A 16,038-nucleotide genomic window follows, 5' to 3' on the forward strand; every position below is an offset into this window, starting at 1 on the left:
TATTGATTATTTATTCCTAACTTATTATAAAGACTAAATATAATAGTATATTAATAAGATATTTATATAAAGCCTCTATCTCTAGCTATAATATAATAAATAGTAGACTATATAGTAGTAACTTTTTATTAAGTAATTATATTTTATAGACTATTTAATTTAAGTGTAGGGTACTAGCCTTCTTTTTTAAAAATATCTTTATATATTTCTAATACTATAGGGGTATTTCTAGATTAGGGGCCTTATATCTAGCTTAATTAATTATAAAGAGAAAAAATCTCTACTCTACAACTTTTTAAGAAACGTTCTTAGAGTTCTATAAAAAATGATTGAATATACCTCCTACACTAGAACTATAATAGCTAATATATAGTAGTATTCTAGTAGTCCCCATATGGCTTAATATAGTCTTATAGAAATTCTTTAATCTTTATTAGTTATTTATAGTAAGTATTAAATAATAGAGTATCTAGATTAAGCTTATTAAGCTATTGTATAAAATCTAGTATCACTAAGAATTCTTTTCTTAACTTATGTAGGTCTAAATATTTATCTAGTTTCTTAATAAAGTATTCTTTCTTAAGCTCTTAATTTACTTTCTTTAAGGATCTAAGTATTACAAATAATACTATTTTTTATAAAGGATAGTAAGGGGTTGATACTTGGTAGTATATATAATATATAGTTATAGTTCTATAGCTAATTAGCTATCTAAGTAGTCTTTTAACTATATAGCTAAGTACTATACCTATAACTTAGCTAGTTAGTATATATAGGGATAACTAGTATATTATTAATTATTACTAATTCATTAAATTTAATAAAAGTAGATATTAATTTATTAATTATGTCTCCTAAATTAAGTCCTAAATAACTAAGGATATACTACTATTTAATAGGGCTACATTTATATAATAAGGAAGATAGTATCATAGTGTCTGATTCTTATCTATTATATATTGTTTATAGTTCCATGGTTATATAATATACCAGAAATCTAAGTATATAATAATTATACTTTCTCTAATTACTTTATTTACTTATTATTATATTATATTACTCTTGTTTTACTACTTTACTCTTATATTCTTTATTTATTACTTTATCTTATCTTACTAGAATGCCTTATTTTACTAGACTACTATATACTTTTTTATCTTTTTTTTCTTCTAATCTCTAGGGGGGACTATTATATATAAGATTATATACTTATATACTTATTAATAATAGCTTAAAATATAATAGAGAGCCATCTTCCCTATCATACAGACTAATAAGCAAGTGCCACTACCACTATAGCTATTAGCCTATTAGCCAACTAACTTAGTTACTCTACTAGTTTAATAAATATAGAACATGTACTATAATATTAATTACTATTGATTAATTGATTGTATATAATTAGATATCTAATTAATTGATTAATGATTAAGTATTTGTAAACTGATTACTAGATAGTTAAGGACATGCTACTAAATGGCAGGGCTTAATATTTAAATACTAGGGAGATAATTATTAAGTCATGCTCTTATTATCATTAACAAGTAATATATATAATATATAATAAATTAACTAATACATAACAGTATCCAACATTATCTAATTCAATTGCTCTGTTATCTAGTTTATATACTATTATGCCGAAGTTAAGGAGGTATAAACCGCCACCATAGAAGCATACATATCTGGAAAAGAAGGCACATGATAAAATATAGAACTTATTGAATAGTAGGATCTATCTCCATAACATCATCATCGACATTACACACAGGATTCGACTTAACTTCCTTCACAATTTTTTCTGCAGATCTGCACTGAGTCTGCGCTGCTCTCGCTCGTCTCCGGGACTCAAGGATGGCTCTCCGCACATAATCATCCTCCTCTGGAAGGGTTAGAGATTTGGGATCCCTGTAGAGGACCAATTCCTTGTTCTGAGGTTGTGTATCAACAGTCAATAACTTCGGCAAGGTCCCCAACTTGGCCCCGATGTCGGGCAAAAAGGTGATTGAGTACTCCTGAGCATCAGAATCTGCTAGCTCAGAATCAAGATCATGAATGTATATTGTATGCTTAGTGTCATCCAACATCATCCGCTCAGTCGTATCAAACGAATTTGACTGAATTGAAGATGTACCCCCACCACATATCTGAGGTGTGCCAAACAAACGCGGTTCTAGATGAGATGAGAGTTTTAGTCCAAGACTATAAATCGAAATTTGAGCGCTGATATTGATTGATGATGACTCGAATGCTACTGACGAACATACCTAGTTGCAGCCGCCCGAACTTCTTTGCCAGAGGTTGGTCACCCTCAGGATCACTTTCTGCGGGTCGCTTTTTCCCGTGCTGGGGTGCGTCACTCATTAGGAACTCACACCACCCACCACCACCAAGATACGACATGCGCAAAAGAATATGATCAGCCAAGTATTCTTTTGGAAATTGAGATCAATCATTAGTATCCACTGTCTTTAGTCTGAAAAAAATCAAGAAATCATCGACATTCACTTGATGCGAATTTCCAGAATTCTGAGAAATGGGGATATGACCTTGAGTCATCCGCCATTACCGTTTAGGTCAAACCCCAGAAGATTCTACCACTTTCACACTACTCATACCACAGAACAAAATCAACTCCATACGAACTATCGACACTACAGAATGTCCTCAGACTCTGAAGGCAGTCCATTTTGGACTGCCAAACGCGTTCGCGACACATTTCTTGATTATTTCAGACAAAATGGCCATACATTTGGTACGTTTTTGGGGCTTTTGACGGCTCTTTATCAGTCAACTGACAATGTTAAGTTCCGTCTTCTCCTGTCGTACCCCTCTCGGATCCCACACTGCTGTTCACAAATGCTGGAATGAATCAATTCAAATCCATCTTCCTGGGCACTGTGGATCCGCAATCTGATTTTGCGAAACTGAAAAGTGCAGTAAATTCTCAGAAGGTCACTCTCTAACCCTATTTGATGTCAAACTGGTCACTAAAATGGACGGCAGTGCATTCGTGCTGGCGGAAAACACAATGTAAGTTAGATATGTGGTCGAGAGGCAAGGTAACAGAGTCTGACAGGTGAATATAGGATTTGGACGACGTGGGAAAGGACAGTTACCACCATGTGAGTCAAATTTGCCATGGCCAAGTCAAGGACGCAGACGCTAACGAGGGACTTCAATGAATGAGTAGACTTTCTTCGAGATGCTTGGAAATTGGAGTTTTGGCGACTATTTCAAGGAAGATGCAATCCGATACTCATGGGAACTTTTGACGAAGGTTTACGGTTTGGACCCACAACGCCTCTATGTTACCTACTTTGAGGGTCACGAAGAGGGTGGACTCGAACCTGACCTAGAGGCAAAAGCTCTATGGAGAGCTGCGGGTGTTCCAGAGGATCATATCCTTCCAGGAAACATGAAGGACAATTTTTGGGAAATGGGCGACCAGGGCCCTTGTGGGCCCTGTAGTGAGATTCATTATGATCGGATTGGCGGCCGCAATGCTGCTCATCTTGTCAATCAAGATGATCCTAACGTTCTTGAAATATGGAACAACGTGTTCATTCAGTATAATCGCGAGTCTGATCGGTCTCTGAGGCCTCTGCCGAATAAGCACGTCGACACCGGAATGGGATTTGAAAGATTAGTCTCAGTGCTTCAGGACAAATCATCCAATTATGATACGGACGTGTTCTCTCCGCTGTTCAATGCTATCAAAAACATCACCGGAGCCCGGGAATATCGAGGAAGGTTTGGTGCCGATGATTCCGATGGCATCGACACGGCTTATCGTGTTGTCGCGGACCATGTCCGAACATTGACTTTTGCCATCTCAGATGGCGTGACGCCAAACAGTGATGGTCGTGGATATGTTGTTCGACGTGTTTTGCGCCGAGGTGCTCGCTATGCTCGAAAATACTTCCAGGTTGAGATTGGAAATTTCTTCTCAAAAATTGTTCCAACACTCGTTGAACAACTCGGAGACATGTTTCCCGAGTTGAAGAAAAAGCAGCACGATGTCATGGAAATATTGGATGAGGAAGAGATTTCGTTTGCCAAAACTTTAGATCGCGGTGAGCGACAGTTCGAGAACTATGCTCAGCAAGCAAAGATCAAAGGCGATGACAAACTTCATGGTGCTGATGTCTGGCGCCTGTATGACACATTCGGTTTTCCGGTCGACCTAACCCGTCTCATGGCGGAAGAACGTGGGTTGAATATTGATGACCTCGAATTCGAGGAAGCGCGTTTGAGAGCCAAGGAGGCTAGTAAAGGACAGAAGAAGTCGGCGACAGGAACCGTCAAACTGGACGTTCACGACCTGGGAAAGCTGGAGAAAATGAATGTCGTTCCCAAAACAGACGACAGCGCCAAATTTGGAAAGGGTAACATTACCGCTGAAATCAAAGCCATATACCACGGGAAGAACTTCCATTCATCGACGGCGCAGATACCAGATGGGGAACAGATAGGCATCATTCTGGACCGCACGAATTTTTACGCTGAACAAGGTGGACAAGAGAACGACACTGGCAGAATCATCATCGACGGACGGGCTGAGCTAGAAGTTGGTGATGTTCAGCTTTACGCTGGCTATGTCCTCCATACCGGCTTCATGAAGTACGGTTCTTTCTCAATAGGTGACGCCGTCCTGTGTGAATACGATGAGCTTCGTCGCTGGCCCATCCGAAATAATCATACGGGCACACACATCCTCAACTTTGCGCTCAGAAGAGTTCTTGGAGATTCTGTCGAGCAAAAAGGCTCTCTTGTTGCTGCTGAAAAACTCAGATTTGATTTCTCTCACAAGTCTGCAGTCACAGAGAAAGAATTAGAGAAAATCGAGGAAATATCAACCGAGTATATCCGCCAAAACTGTGATGTCTACTCCCAAGAAGTTCCTCTTGCAACTGCTCGCCGGATCTCCGGTGTTAGAGCTGTCTTCGGCGAGACGTACCCTGATCCTGTCCGAGTCGTTTCTGTTGGGGTGGAGGTGGAGGAGATATTGAAGAATGTGGAAGATCCTCGCTGGCTTGAAGTCAGCATAGAATTTTGTGGCGGAACTCACGTCCAGAAGACGGGGGACATTAAGGACTTAATCATTCTAGAAGAAAACGGCATTGCTAAGGGGATTCGTCGGATCATCGCTGTGACTGGGGAGGACGCCCATGAAGTACAGCGAGTTGCCAAAGAGTTCGAGAAGCGGCTAGATCGCCTGGATGCAATGGCTTTGGGGCCGCAGAAAGAACAGGAAGCCAAGCAGATACAGGTTGAACTAAACCAACTCTCGATCTCTGCTGTCCAGAAATCTCGTTTCCGAGAGCGTTTTGCGTCCATCAACAAGCAAGTCATTGACGGACAAAAAGCGCAACAAAAACTCGAGACAAAGAAGGCGCTTGAGGCTATCATTTCTTACTTCGAATCCCCGACGAACGAAGGAAAGACCTGTTTGGTTACCAGACTTCCTATTTCTGCGAACCCAAAAGCCGTGAGCGAGTCTCTAAACTATGTTAAGTCTAAGCTGCAAGACAAGACCGTCTATGTTCTAGCCGCCGATTTGGAACAGGGCCGCGTTGCCCATGGTTGCTACGTTTCAAAGGTGAGCCTTCCCTCTTTTTTCACATATGGCTTGGGGTGAAGTCTCACGAGATCTTCTATTGTAGGCATTGCTTGACCAAGGGGCTTCGGCCAACGACTTGGCTGCGGTTGTTTCTAGCGTTGTCGGAGGGAAAGCCGGTGGGAAGGGTTCGACGTCTATCGGCAATGGCGTGCATCCGGACAAGACCGAGGATGCAATTGCATTGGCTTCGGATTACTTGGCAAAGTTCAAGCTTTGAGGGTTCTGTGCGACTGAGTTTCGCTGGCTGGTTTTACCCTGCAATCATTGGCGAACCTGACCCTTGAGGTTTAGCTGCCATTACCCTCGAGTTGAAACAAACTGTATTTGACAATAGGTCGTGTTCGAGCTAATCATCTTTATGGTTATCCATCCTACTTTAGGATCGGAAAAAAGCACGGACTTAGACCAGAACACCCTCACATCTCTCCGCATTGTGTAATGATCACATCTTGGCTTGGCTTGTCCCTAATCGTGCGTGTATTTTCGATCATCCGCACGATATCCATGCCATCCACTACCTGCCCAAACACGACATGCTTCCCATTCAAGAAGGGGGTCGCTGTAGTTGTTATGAAGAACTGGCAGCCATTTGTATTTGGCCCAGAGTTCTGTAGCACTCAGCACCGTCCACAACTCAACAATACCCGGGTTAACTTACGGCCATGCTTAAGACACCTGCGCGGTCGTGCTTCAAGACAAAGTTCTCATCTGCAAATTTGGGAGTGCCATATATGGTACAAGAACCTGTTCCATCCCCGTTGACAAAATCGCCTCCTTGTATCATAAAATCTTTGATCTTGAAAGCGGTTTTGGATCAGCTTTCTGCGCCGATACGAAGGGCTGTAGACGTACTACTCGGTGAAACTTGCTATTCTTGTATCCTTGTGGCTTTCCTTGGGAGTTTTTGCTTTCACCTGTGCAGAATCTGCGAAAATTTTCGGCTGTCCGAGGAGTGACATCTGCAAATAACTCCATTTTAATGCGACCTAGCGGCACGCCTATTGCGACTGAATGTCAGTAACGGGGTCATGATAGACAGAAATCTTGAACCTGGACCGAGATAATCTAAATATGCTAGCAAACATGTCCAAGGGGGACAATGGCTGGAGTAAGTAATAACACGCCCACAATCTGGTATGGGCTGAGATAAAAGATCAAGTACTGGAAGCTCACCTCCTAGAGCTATGTCAAAAAAAACGATTGGATTGGTGTTCGTCGCTGGGCCTGAGTGAATATCTTCCATTTTGATGTGACAGAAAAGGGACTTGTGAATAATAGACAATTACTGATATTTCTGTTTTTAAAGTAGTTAACACTTCTACATACTTTTCTGTTGGTGGCTTTAGAAGTATGGATTAGGGATGGCGGAAGTAACCTGTATCCAGTATTCCTATAGACTACTCCACCAAAAGAGGGAAGGGGAAAAAAAGAAGGGAAAACAAGACAGAAACAAAGAGAAGAGGAAGGAAAAGACTCCACCCTCTTGAACGGGGAAGCGTAGTTAATATTCTCCAAATCACTGTAGAGCGAGAGTGGTTATGCATACCTGACTATGTTATCACTCTGTAGCTGAGGTGCCTCAAGCATCTATCTCTTCTCCGTAGTATTGGCCACTTCTGGTTAGCAGCCTCCCCCGCCTCTATCTCTATCATCCCGCCTCCAAGTTGGGGCACTTCTATGTAGGTGATAATGGCATGGCACCACTGTATGAAGTCTGATTGATATAAAGGTCTACTACCGAATTGATCCTTTACAGTAGTAACAATGAGATGCGGAACATGGCTTAAGAAATGTATAATCAACAACACATACTAAGTATTATTCCTTTTGATAATTTCTCCTGTGCCGGAAAGAATGTTTCCATCATTATTTCCTTAAGCTTAATATATGTAACTAAGACCCCGTGACCCAATCTATATTCGATTAGCATCTCCGTTTCTGTGGGACATGGTACCCTTCAACATCTCAACATTGGATCCGGGACAACCTTGGAGAGTATGAGAACATACAGAGGGACTCAGTGCCAAACAGAGAAGGGCAAGAAGGAAGATAGAGAACCCTTCAGCAAGTTGACCTAAACACACATCATGTTGAGTGATGACTCCCCAGATGCACATCTCTAAGTATAATTGGAGTCATACGCTTCCCCCAGATGAGTGGATATTCACAATCGTCATCTATAAAAGCATCGCTACCTTTAAAGGTCTCCATACACTCTCGAACTGTCTGGAAAGAACTGAAATCTTACTCGCAGTGATCTACCTATCCTCTCTCGGTCAATGAACAAACAATCGGAGTGGTCCCTTCCACCTTTCAATACGTTCATTTTCTTTTATTAGTAACTGATACTGCATTGAAAACATCAGTCCTGCAACTGTGGCCTCTTTACCCGAAGATGTCATCCACGAGCCCTGTTCCTCCCTCGGGCTCTACAAACGGCGATCGAGCTGCAGATTCCAGTTCGAGCCCTACGAGCTCACCGTTATTGTTCTTTGTTGCGCTTGGTTTCGGGGTCGTCTTCACGAATCTATGGTATGTTCAGAGAGGCATTGTCTGCACTCGTGCGCATCGATTCATATCTAAGGTTTGATGCTAGGATCATCGTTGGTGTCAAGTATTGCTTTCGATATAATCAACGGAATCGCCAGCTACGAAACGAAGAAACGGGAGAACCGATAGATCTGGTTACTTTGCCCCGTACGCATAGACGAAGAAGGGAAAAGAAATTGATGACTATGGATGAGGTTAATTCACGGTTTCCACTCACAAAGTACAAGGCATGGAGGTCGACGCGGGCAAACGCCAGCATTCCGACCGCAGAGGTGATATCTACAGCCGACAGCAGTCTACACAGTCCAAACATCAAGAACGGCACATTGGTTGTAGATACCAGTGTATCGCCATCCTTGGTGAAATCGGCATCGACGGATAGTCAACGGCAGATGGGGCCCACCATCGCGCAAACTTCAACAGTCGCACCGGATGCTGGAGCACAATTCGCTCAGTTGGACGAAAAGTCCAATGGTCGTCCAATTTTTGCTGATTGCATTCATGCTCGAGACGTTTCGAAGTACACCAACGATGAGATGAAAGACATACATAATCAGGACAGTTGTGAATGTCATGGGTTGGAAGACATCGGAGACGCCGATCATCCCATCCGGACTGCACCACTGGCCGAGCTTCTTCCCACTCCCGCAGACTCCTGTGCAATATGCCTTGACGTGATCGAGGATGACGATGACATACGTGGGCTGACATGTGGTCATGCTTTCCATGCATCCTGCGTTGACCCGTGGTTGACAAGCCGGAGGGCCTGCTGTCCACTCTGCAAAGCAGATTATTTCACTCCTAAACCTCGCTCTGATCCGGTGGTGGAGCGTGCGAGCACAGATCGCCGTAGTATGGTGGGAATGTATGCTCCCAGCCGACCTCGGCCTGTCTTTATAGGATGGCGATCAAATCCGTTTCGTCGAACAACAATATTGCCCCAGCGACTCATGCGACGCGATGGAATCCCGCCATCGCAGCTGTCGGGTGCACTCAATGTCGATTCGTACATGGCGCACAATGCATCTGACACAAGGTCAGAAATCTCCAGACCTCAACCCAGGGGATCAATGCGGTTGTTCCCTCGTCTTCGCAACTCTCTCCGACTTCCGTCCTCAAGTTTGCATCGTGCACCGAGGAATGCGGGTTCGGCCATGGGTGCTTCTCAGCCGAGTGACAGTCGGAGTACTGCAGATGTCGAAGCAGGCTTACGTCCTTAAAAAGTAGCTAGTCATACCACGTGCAGATGTAATGGCTCCTCGACTCTCCTTGATTGATAAATGTCTTTGCTTGAATTATAGCGAGCCGCAAATTTGGCCCCAATGTGGTCAATTGCACCCGTTATGGTATATTCCATGAGCGGACTCAGAGTCACCCAGATATTCTTTCTGCCTTCTCTTGCAGGACCCCATATCTATATCCGTCCGCCCTGGATGGCGTCGATGAACTTCTCGCCTCAAGAAACTTGGCCCGTTCCCAGGGCCGCTCAGATTTGCTTCAACGAGACAATTGCTCGCGTTCGAGGGATTATTTCTCCTTTACGCCTTTGTTCTTACCAGATAATGTTGGTAGTCTTCAATGTAGGTATAAGCAGGTCAGAGCCTGAGGATCTCGGATAATCTGACCGTTTAGTTTCAGAAAGAGGGGGAAAAAAATAAATAAAAAATACAAAAAATAAAACAAAAACGCCACGATAGATTTTCAAAGCCACATCGTATCAAAACATGACAGCACCACCCTGCGACTGCAGCTTTGTGTAGTGGATAGTGAAACAGCATCGCCCTCAACCAAATACCTCACAGCAACCCTCATTGGGTTAACTTCAAAGAGGTTCTTATCCCTGTGCTTTGGTAGGCCCAACACCAGCGCTGATGACGCCCGGCAGGTCGTCTTGCCCAACCCTGAATAACATTCCAATGGCACCGCCCAGCGCTATTATTACCACGACGCTAGCCGTTGCTAAAAGGAAAAAGGGGGAACTGATGTCTTGCTTCTCACAAGCAGCGCCGCCCCATCGGATAATCTGAGTCGTACCATCCTCTTTTCTGATGGTTGTTGCCTGGCATTTGCATGCAAAACAGTCATTGTTGGTAAGTCCACTCTTTGACTCCGACTTCCTGTAACAGAACCCATGCCCTGAACAACCGCTGGTTTCTTCGTTACAAGATGAATTGGTGACATAGCAGGTTGGATTCAGAGACGTTGAACCAGGCGATTGCCTTCTCAACAGTGACGGGGATGCCATGTCCATTTGTAAGGTTTTGGCTTGATGGTTACCACGACGCCTCAGGCTTTGCGGCACTCGGGAATCCTGGGAATCCGGGATGAATATAACAGTCACTGCTGTACCATTCAGAGACAGCGAATGAAGATCACTCATAAGAGATTTCACCAAGCCAAGCAGTACCATGTCATGTACTGATCCGGAGAAAGACTACAATGTCTGTCAAATACAAGAGAACTGATTGGTATAGAAGGAGTACTACCTTGAATGATAGCCTCAAGATCAAGGGCTCTTGATCATTAACCCATGATTCCACAATATCGACGTACTCAGGTAATTGCTGACCAAATGCCTGCGCCACTGGCTTAAAAGCCGACGCGTTAGGTAGGCAAGATAAGAGTGTCTAGGGTAAATCACAAGTCAGCCCGAATAGTTTCTAATACAACCTGCGCTAGCAATTGTCCGATTTCGGCTACCTGAACATTCTCCCGATTCCCTTGCTCCCTGTCAAGGTACTTCAGGCAATGACTATCTGCTGTTCCAGCATCATCTTCCGATTCGCCATCGATGTTCCAGTTGAGGGGATTACTATGCAGAAACGTAGCTCGAGAGTCACAATGGACTAAGCTTTGCTTGTATTCCTTTCGAATAGAAGATTCTACAGACATCACAATGAAAAATGAGTGGCTCCGTCACAATATAAGCATCTGGAAAGGCCTACCAATGACAGGGTCTAGCCCATGCAGAATGATCAGACTGGATCTCAAGTCTTGGTTGTCATTTGAAATGCCGAACAACGATGGCTGCATTCCTCCATATCTGTCCAAAATCTCGACAATATCTCGATCAACTGTCATGAGGTCCGTTGTGGTCGAGGATCTCATCCGATAATTCAAGAGTCGTTGAGCGGTACCATTTGATAGAAACGGAATCTCTGAGCCAGCTGCATTGGAGCTCGAATCTAGTGCGAAGATGGATGCATCTAAATTGATGACAGCCGATGTGAATGTCGCTGATAGAGCGAAAAAGCTAAGATATTTGTGCATGTTGGTAGATAAACTTGGACAAAAGATCATGGGCTGGTTCCTTCCCAGTCCGCTACCTGGATCAGCATACTCCGTAATTTGGCAGGCATATCCAGCTAGCTAGGACGACTTGGGTAATCCATGTGACGAGACAATCACGTGTATAAGTGATAAGACACTCATTGAACAATGAAATGATCTTCAAGTCCCTGGCCAGAGCCCCCACGGCTGACATTGACAACTTCTCGCTCTAATTGACGTAGCAGTCTATGTAAACCCTCAGTATTTATCCTCTTGTTTTGCTTTGTCTTCTCATTTACCTCTTAACCCCACCTTCCACTCCTCTATTTCTTTGTTGAGGGACGTATTTGGCAAAACAGCTTCATGACGTTTCTGTCAAAATCGAAGACCACGATCAGCCGCCATCTTTGAGTATGATCTTCGGCTTAGAGAGGCCACTGCAAAGCCACACCAGATGTTCCGAATGAGACAACGGCTCTTTCTGTTTCAGATACCCTTTCGTGCCAGCCATTCTCTTTGCCAAAGCGATGCCAACAACGTAAATGTTCGCCATGTGAGATTCAAACGACCTTGGTTTAAGTGTGTAGTCCGCCACTCCTTTGTGCTGCCTTGCACGGCATACAACTTGTTTTTTTATTTGCTCAAATTGACCCAAGTCGCCAGAAAATTTGTTACCACATGTCTGATATATGGGACCGCATTTCATATATGGGGTTCTTTTGTCCTCGGGGAATACGATAAGATGCTTGAAACCGCATCAGATGAGGCTCTTCCTGAGAAAGGCTTTCCAGAAAAGAATGTTATGGCCACTGAACGAACTGTCCGCCGTCGGGAGGAAGTTGCAGCCTCAGATCCTTTTTTCATTCCTCTGGGTTGGCCGCGTCTGCGCGAAGGCAAGTTCTATTCCTCGTTGGACCCGGAGTGGAGAGAATTCGTTCGTATCTCTCGGGATAGCAAGAAGCTTGAGTCGCTGAAAGGTATCTCCCAGCTAGTATAAGAACCTTTCCGAAGTAATGCTTACTGGCCCAGATGACCTAGCAACCATAGCTCTGCGCAATGCCTCCGCATCAAATATACTTCTCCAACTTCTCGGTAGACCGCTGACCATAACTGGCTTCTGGCTCGTTCACCATTTCCCGTCTCGTGCTCCACCTGAATATGCATTGCCAGGGTATGTCGTCAAAGACAGCGTCTTGCCATATACTAATATGCTCACAATTATCAGGTTAGAAGTAGCTGATACTGAAATTTCGTGGGCCGTGAGACCGGTGTCCTCAGATACCGGTGATTGCATCCAAAAATGCATGAAGCCTCTCTTTGTGGCACTTGCTGCAAGAGACGCATACCTTGTCTTAATGAAAAGGCAACTTTCACGCATGGGTTTCGAGGTGTCTGATAAAATTCAATTCGGTACTGATTCACTGGTCATGCCACCATCCGGGACCGTGTTTACAGGGCTCGAGCCCCACGAGAAAGTAACACAGCAAAACCAACCATGGTTGAATCCCTCGTCAGTACTATCCTCCCTTCGATGGCTACCACTGCCGAAATTAGGTCCCGAGTCGGATTTACGTGCGGCTGCAGTAGCTTTCAAATGGCGGTTGAATGATTGCTGGGCTCGCGAGTTGCGCACCCCCCGCCCCGGCACCTTCTTAATTGTCGGTCCAGTTGGTGTCAAAGGCCCCAAAGGATTCTGTAGGATTGAGGTACGGGGCGAATACGATCCGTTGACTTCTCGATGGACGCATGTCTCTATGCAACTCAAAGACTTGAATGTATTCAAGCAGAGAGCTCTTGGTAACCGATGAAAAGTTTCTGAAAACTTGTCACTCTAGCCGAGACGCTCATAGAATTACTTGAGCTGTTAAGTATGGACTGAAAGTGGTCACGCAGGCCAATCAGATTCAGACGTACAGAAATGACTCTTGTGACCCAAGGTGTTTATGAGTTTTTTTACCTAACCTTCCAGATGATTAAGGGTCCTCTTTCTTGGAAGTGGCCGAAGGCACAATATAAGGAAAACAAAGGCCATTGAGGAGCATAAGTACTATTAGAAAATTTGGGAGCACAGCTGTTTAATAGATACAGTGTAGTACAAGCAGCTGGTTTCGTAGGACTTGCAAGGGTCCTAATAATGCTGCGTTTAGATATTCCAGCAAAAAAATCTCACGTCTTTCGCATTCTCAGGGGGTCAGTTACATGCGTACGAAGACAATGACGGTTTTAATTATTCACGGTTCTCCTTGCTTCCAGGAGTTGTAGCGTTCGGAACTAAGCCCTTCGTCAAGTTTCAGCGCTATACCCGGCAGTGTCGTTTCTAAAAACCTATGGACCAGCTGCCATAGCTTTGACGATCGAGTTCAAGACTTACGGGGTTTAAACCACCGCAATTTAGGTTGTACGCGAATTGGATGCGCGAGCGCACACAGAAGCACTCGCAACCGAGACGGGGCATTGAACAAGCAGAGAGAGTGTGTATGTGAAGGAACAAGTCGGATATTTTGGGCAATCGAAAGTCGAATATGTCACTGGTAGTATGAGGTTGCTCATGGGGCAAAGGTAATTCATTATGCCGGACCCATCTGCAAAGGTCTAATGCGATAACATATAGACTGATCGTGCGACTGATATCTATTTCTCCAACCGAAGATGTAAAGGTAAGGAGACTCCAGCTGTATTCCATAAGCTCGAAAGGGTCTGATATCATGAACTAGGTGATTGGGAAGCCCAGAATCAGCAGCAAATTCGGGACTACCCGGAGGGAGCAGTGATCGCCCAGAAATGTAGTTGAGATTTCTTGCAATCACACGAAGTCAAGACGCGCATCACAGGCATTCTACTGGGACATTAATGGACAAGGAGAAAAAGAAAAAGAAAAGCAAAAGGTTTCAGCGTACGTTGGTATCAATAATCTCACTCATGTGCAACAGCCAGAGCAACTCTTCATTTCCACGGCTTGAACGGCATATAATCATTGTTGCCCTGCCTTGGAAAAACCTCCCTTGTTGTAATACCCATAACTTAAATAGGACTGTGCGCCCGTCAGTGCTTAAAGTGAAATCAATTGGGCTCGCAATATGTATCTATCAATCACCATAGTTACTGGGAAACCGGAGGTTGATAATTCAGGGGCCGCCTAAAAAGCCATCAGTTCATCGTAGAATACTTCATACATCATCAAGTGCTTACTTGAAAAGGAGGATATGTGGCTCTGGCTCATGGACCTCGTAATGTTCCCACCCCAGACTCTAGAGCATCAAGATTAGCCACAGGCTGATAGACGCGAGTTTTCGCAGTCCACTTCGTAGTACCTGAGTGATACCGAGTGCCCTCCATTCTTCCTCCCATAGCAATTTCAGCGTTCCTTTTGAGCTATCGAAATAGTCGGCGGGAATCTTCTTCAGCATGTTTTTGGGAAGCTGAACATGTCGGTACTCAAACTGGTCATCAGAATATCTGTGCCTGTCAATTCAGCCCTTGTGTACGTTAGTCAGATGCTCATACCTCGCTGAGTAGTGTATAGAATCAATGAATTCCTCAAGTCTCTCTCTTTCAGATTCCAACAGAAGGCGGGGCTTTTTGTTCCTCCTGCTTAGATCGATATCCATCTGGAAAAGTGTGGGGTTTGGATCGTTTCGATTGGGATTTCAGAATACCTGCCGACCGTCATTTAGCACCTTGCTCGGGATCTGCCTTTGCTTCAGAGATGCCATATGTCATAAAGTTATTGAGTGAAGATTCTGATGGGGTGAGCAGGGGACACGTACAAATCTGGTCTTCTAAACTTTGATTGGAGTGAGCCTGATAAAGCTCGTGTGCTGATAATAATTGTAAGGTAGCGAGAGTTGACTCTTAATTTCCAGTAGTGACTGTGGTCAAGAAGCTGCTGCTCAGGTTTCAAAACCACAGGTGGTATGGATCTGGCAAATTTGTTCTAGTTAATATATTACTACTGACAAGGTTAGAGAAAATTCCAGTTATGATAACGGAGGACAATTACTTGGTTGCTTGGTGTGGGACCACTTCGCAACTTGTCTAGGTACATACCTTAGGTACTCAGCTCTGAGAGGTACCATTCTGATAGTGCACTTGCTATTGTGCGTTAGCATCAAAGTGCGGTACGTGACTTAGAAAAACTACAGAACTGCAATTTACTTACATCCTCCCTGGCAGGATTCTCTGTATCTTCCTTCGAGTAGTACACATCTTAAGTACTAGTGGCTGTAACGGCGCCGATAGGAGATAGTTAGTTACATCTTGAAAATTATGTCACTTTCTGAAAGATTTTAGCTCTATTCAAGATATCGCAGAAAACAATGGGGATGGAATATTTTCCGTTATTAGCTTTTATTTCCCCAACCAAGCCTATCCACTCATCCTAGGTTGGAGGACTTGGTCATGCCTTGGTTACCTCCGAGGGGTGCTAGGTATAATGATATCGTGCTCTAGAAGTGCGAACCACTGCTATAGTACAATATACACGATATAGAAGTGGTAATTGATATACCTACTTCTGTAGTTACCTAGCTAACAGCCAAGACTTTATACTACGACTTCTAGAGCACAGTCAATACCATTAGTCCTAAGAACGATGC

At 43.9% G+C, this 16,038-nt stretch overlaps 7 protein-coding genes across 7 annotated transcripts; 3 read left to right on the forward strand and 4 right to left on the reverse strand.

The window, feature by feature from the left end:
• Window positions 1–1,718: 1,718 nt before the first annotated feature.
• On the reverse strand, window positions 1,719–2,403 carry AFUA_8G03870 (uncharacterized protein; the record flags this gene model as incomplete). Its single annotated transcript, XM_001481354.1, has 2 exons — window positions 1,719–2,173; window positions 2,268–2,403. The coding sequence occupies 2 exons, from the start codon at window positions 2,401–2,403 to the stop codon at window positions 1,719–1,721; spliced, it is 591 nt and encodes a 196-aa protein (XP_001481404.1).
• A 108-nt stretch (window positions 2,404–2,511) lies between these two features.
• On the forward strand, window positions 2,512–5,840 carry AFUA_8G03880 (alanine--tRNA ligase; the record flags this gene model as incomplete). Its single annotated transcript, XM_742102.1, has 6 exons — window positions 2,512–2,755; window positions 2,809–2,954; window positions 3,007–3,033; window positions 3,090–3,125; window positions 3,194–5,602; window positions 5,667–5,840. The coding sequence occupies 6 exons, from the start codon at window positions 2,512–2,514 to the stop codon at window positions 5,838–5,840; spliced, it is 3,036 nt and encodes a 1,011-aa protein (XP_747195.1).
• Window positions 5,841–6,039: 199 nt separating this feature from the next.
• Window positions 6,040–6,598, reverse strand: cyp3 (putative peptidyl-prolyl cis-trans isomerase; the record flags this gene model as incomplete). Its single annotated transcript, XM_742103.1, has 3 exons — window positions 6,040–6,231; window positions 6,282–6,419; window positions 6,476–6,598. 3 exons carry the CDS (start codon window positions 6,596–6,598, stop codon window positions 6,040–6,042), a joined length of 453 nt encoding a protein of 150 aa, XP_747196.1.
• Window positions 6,599–8,018: 1,420 nt separating this feature from the next.
• On the forward strand, window positions 8,019–9,393 carry AFUA_8G03900 (E3 ubiquitin-protein ligase RNF103; the record flags this gene model as incomplete). Its single annotated transcript, XM_742104.1, has 2 exons — window positions 8,019–8,155; window positions 8,220–9,393. 2 exons carry the CDS (start codon window positions 8,019–8,021, stop codon window positions 9,391–9,393), a joined length of 1,311 nt encoding a protein of 436 aa, XP_747197.1.
• Window positions 9,394–10,007: 614 nt separating this feature from the next.
• On the reverse strand, window positions 10,008–11,254 carry AFUA_8G03905 (DUF3844 domain-containing protein; the record flags this gene model as incomplete). The annotated part of the gene is made up of 4 exons (XM_001481355.1): window positions 10,008–10,607; window positions 10,660–10,800; window positions 10,874–11,055; window positions 11,119–11,254. The coding sequence occupies 4 exons, from the start codon at window positions 11,252–11,254 to the stop codon at window positions 10,008–10,010; spliced, it is 1,059 nt and encodes a 352-aa protein (XP_001481405.1).
• Window positions 11,255–11,897: 643 nt separating this feature from the next.
• AFUA_8G03910 (uncharacterized protein) lies at window positions 11,898–13,841 on the forward strand (the record flags this gene model as incomplete). The annotated part of the gene is made up of 4 exons (XM_077805292.1): window positions 11,898–12,022; window positions 12,107–12,420; window positions 12,473–12,614; window positions 12,669–13,841. The coding sequence occupies 4 exons, from the start codon at window positions 11,898–11,900 to the stop codon at window positions 13,249–13,251; spliced, it is 1,164 nt and encodes a 387-aa protein (XP_077661420.1). The 3' UTR covers window positions 13,252–13,841.
• Window positions 13,842–14,628: 787 nt separating this feature from the next.
• On the reverse strand, window positions 14,629–15,513 carry AFUA_8G03920 (cyclin-dependent protein kinase regulatory subunit CKS1; the record flags this gene model as incomplete). Its single annotated transcript, XM_742106.3, has 3 exons — window positions 14,948–15,513; window positions 14,755–14,899; window positions 14,629–14,691 (listed from the first exon to the last, which is right to left on the reverse strand). Exons 1-3 carry the CDS (start codon window positions 15,049–15,051, stop codon window positions 14,629–14,631), a joined length of 312 nt encoding a protein of 103 aa, XP_747199.2. The 5' UTR covers window positions 15,052–15,513.
• Window positions 15,514–16,038: the final 525 nt, after the last annotated feature.

Source organism: Aspergillus fumigatus, chromosome 8 (assembly GCF_000002655.1).
Source record: "Aspergillus fumigatus Af293 chromosome 8, whole genome shotgun sequence".
Taxonomy (NCBI): domain Eukaryota; kingdom Fungi; phylum Ascomycota; class Eurotiomycetes; order Eurotiales; family Aspergillaceae; genus Aspergillus; species Aspergillus fumigatus.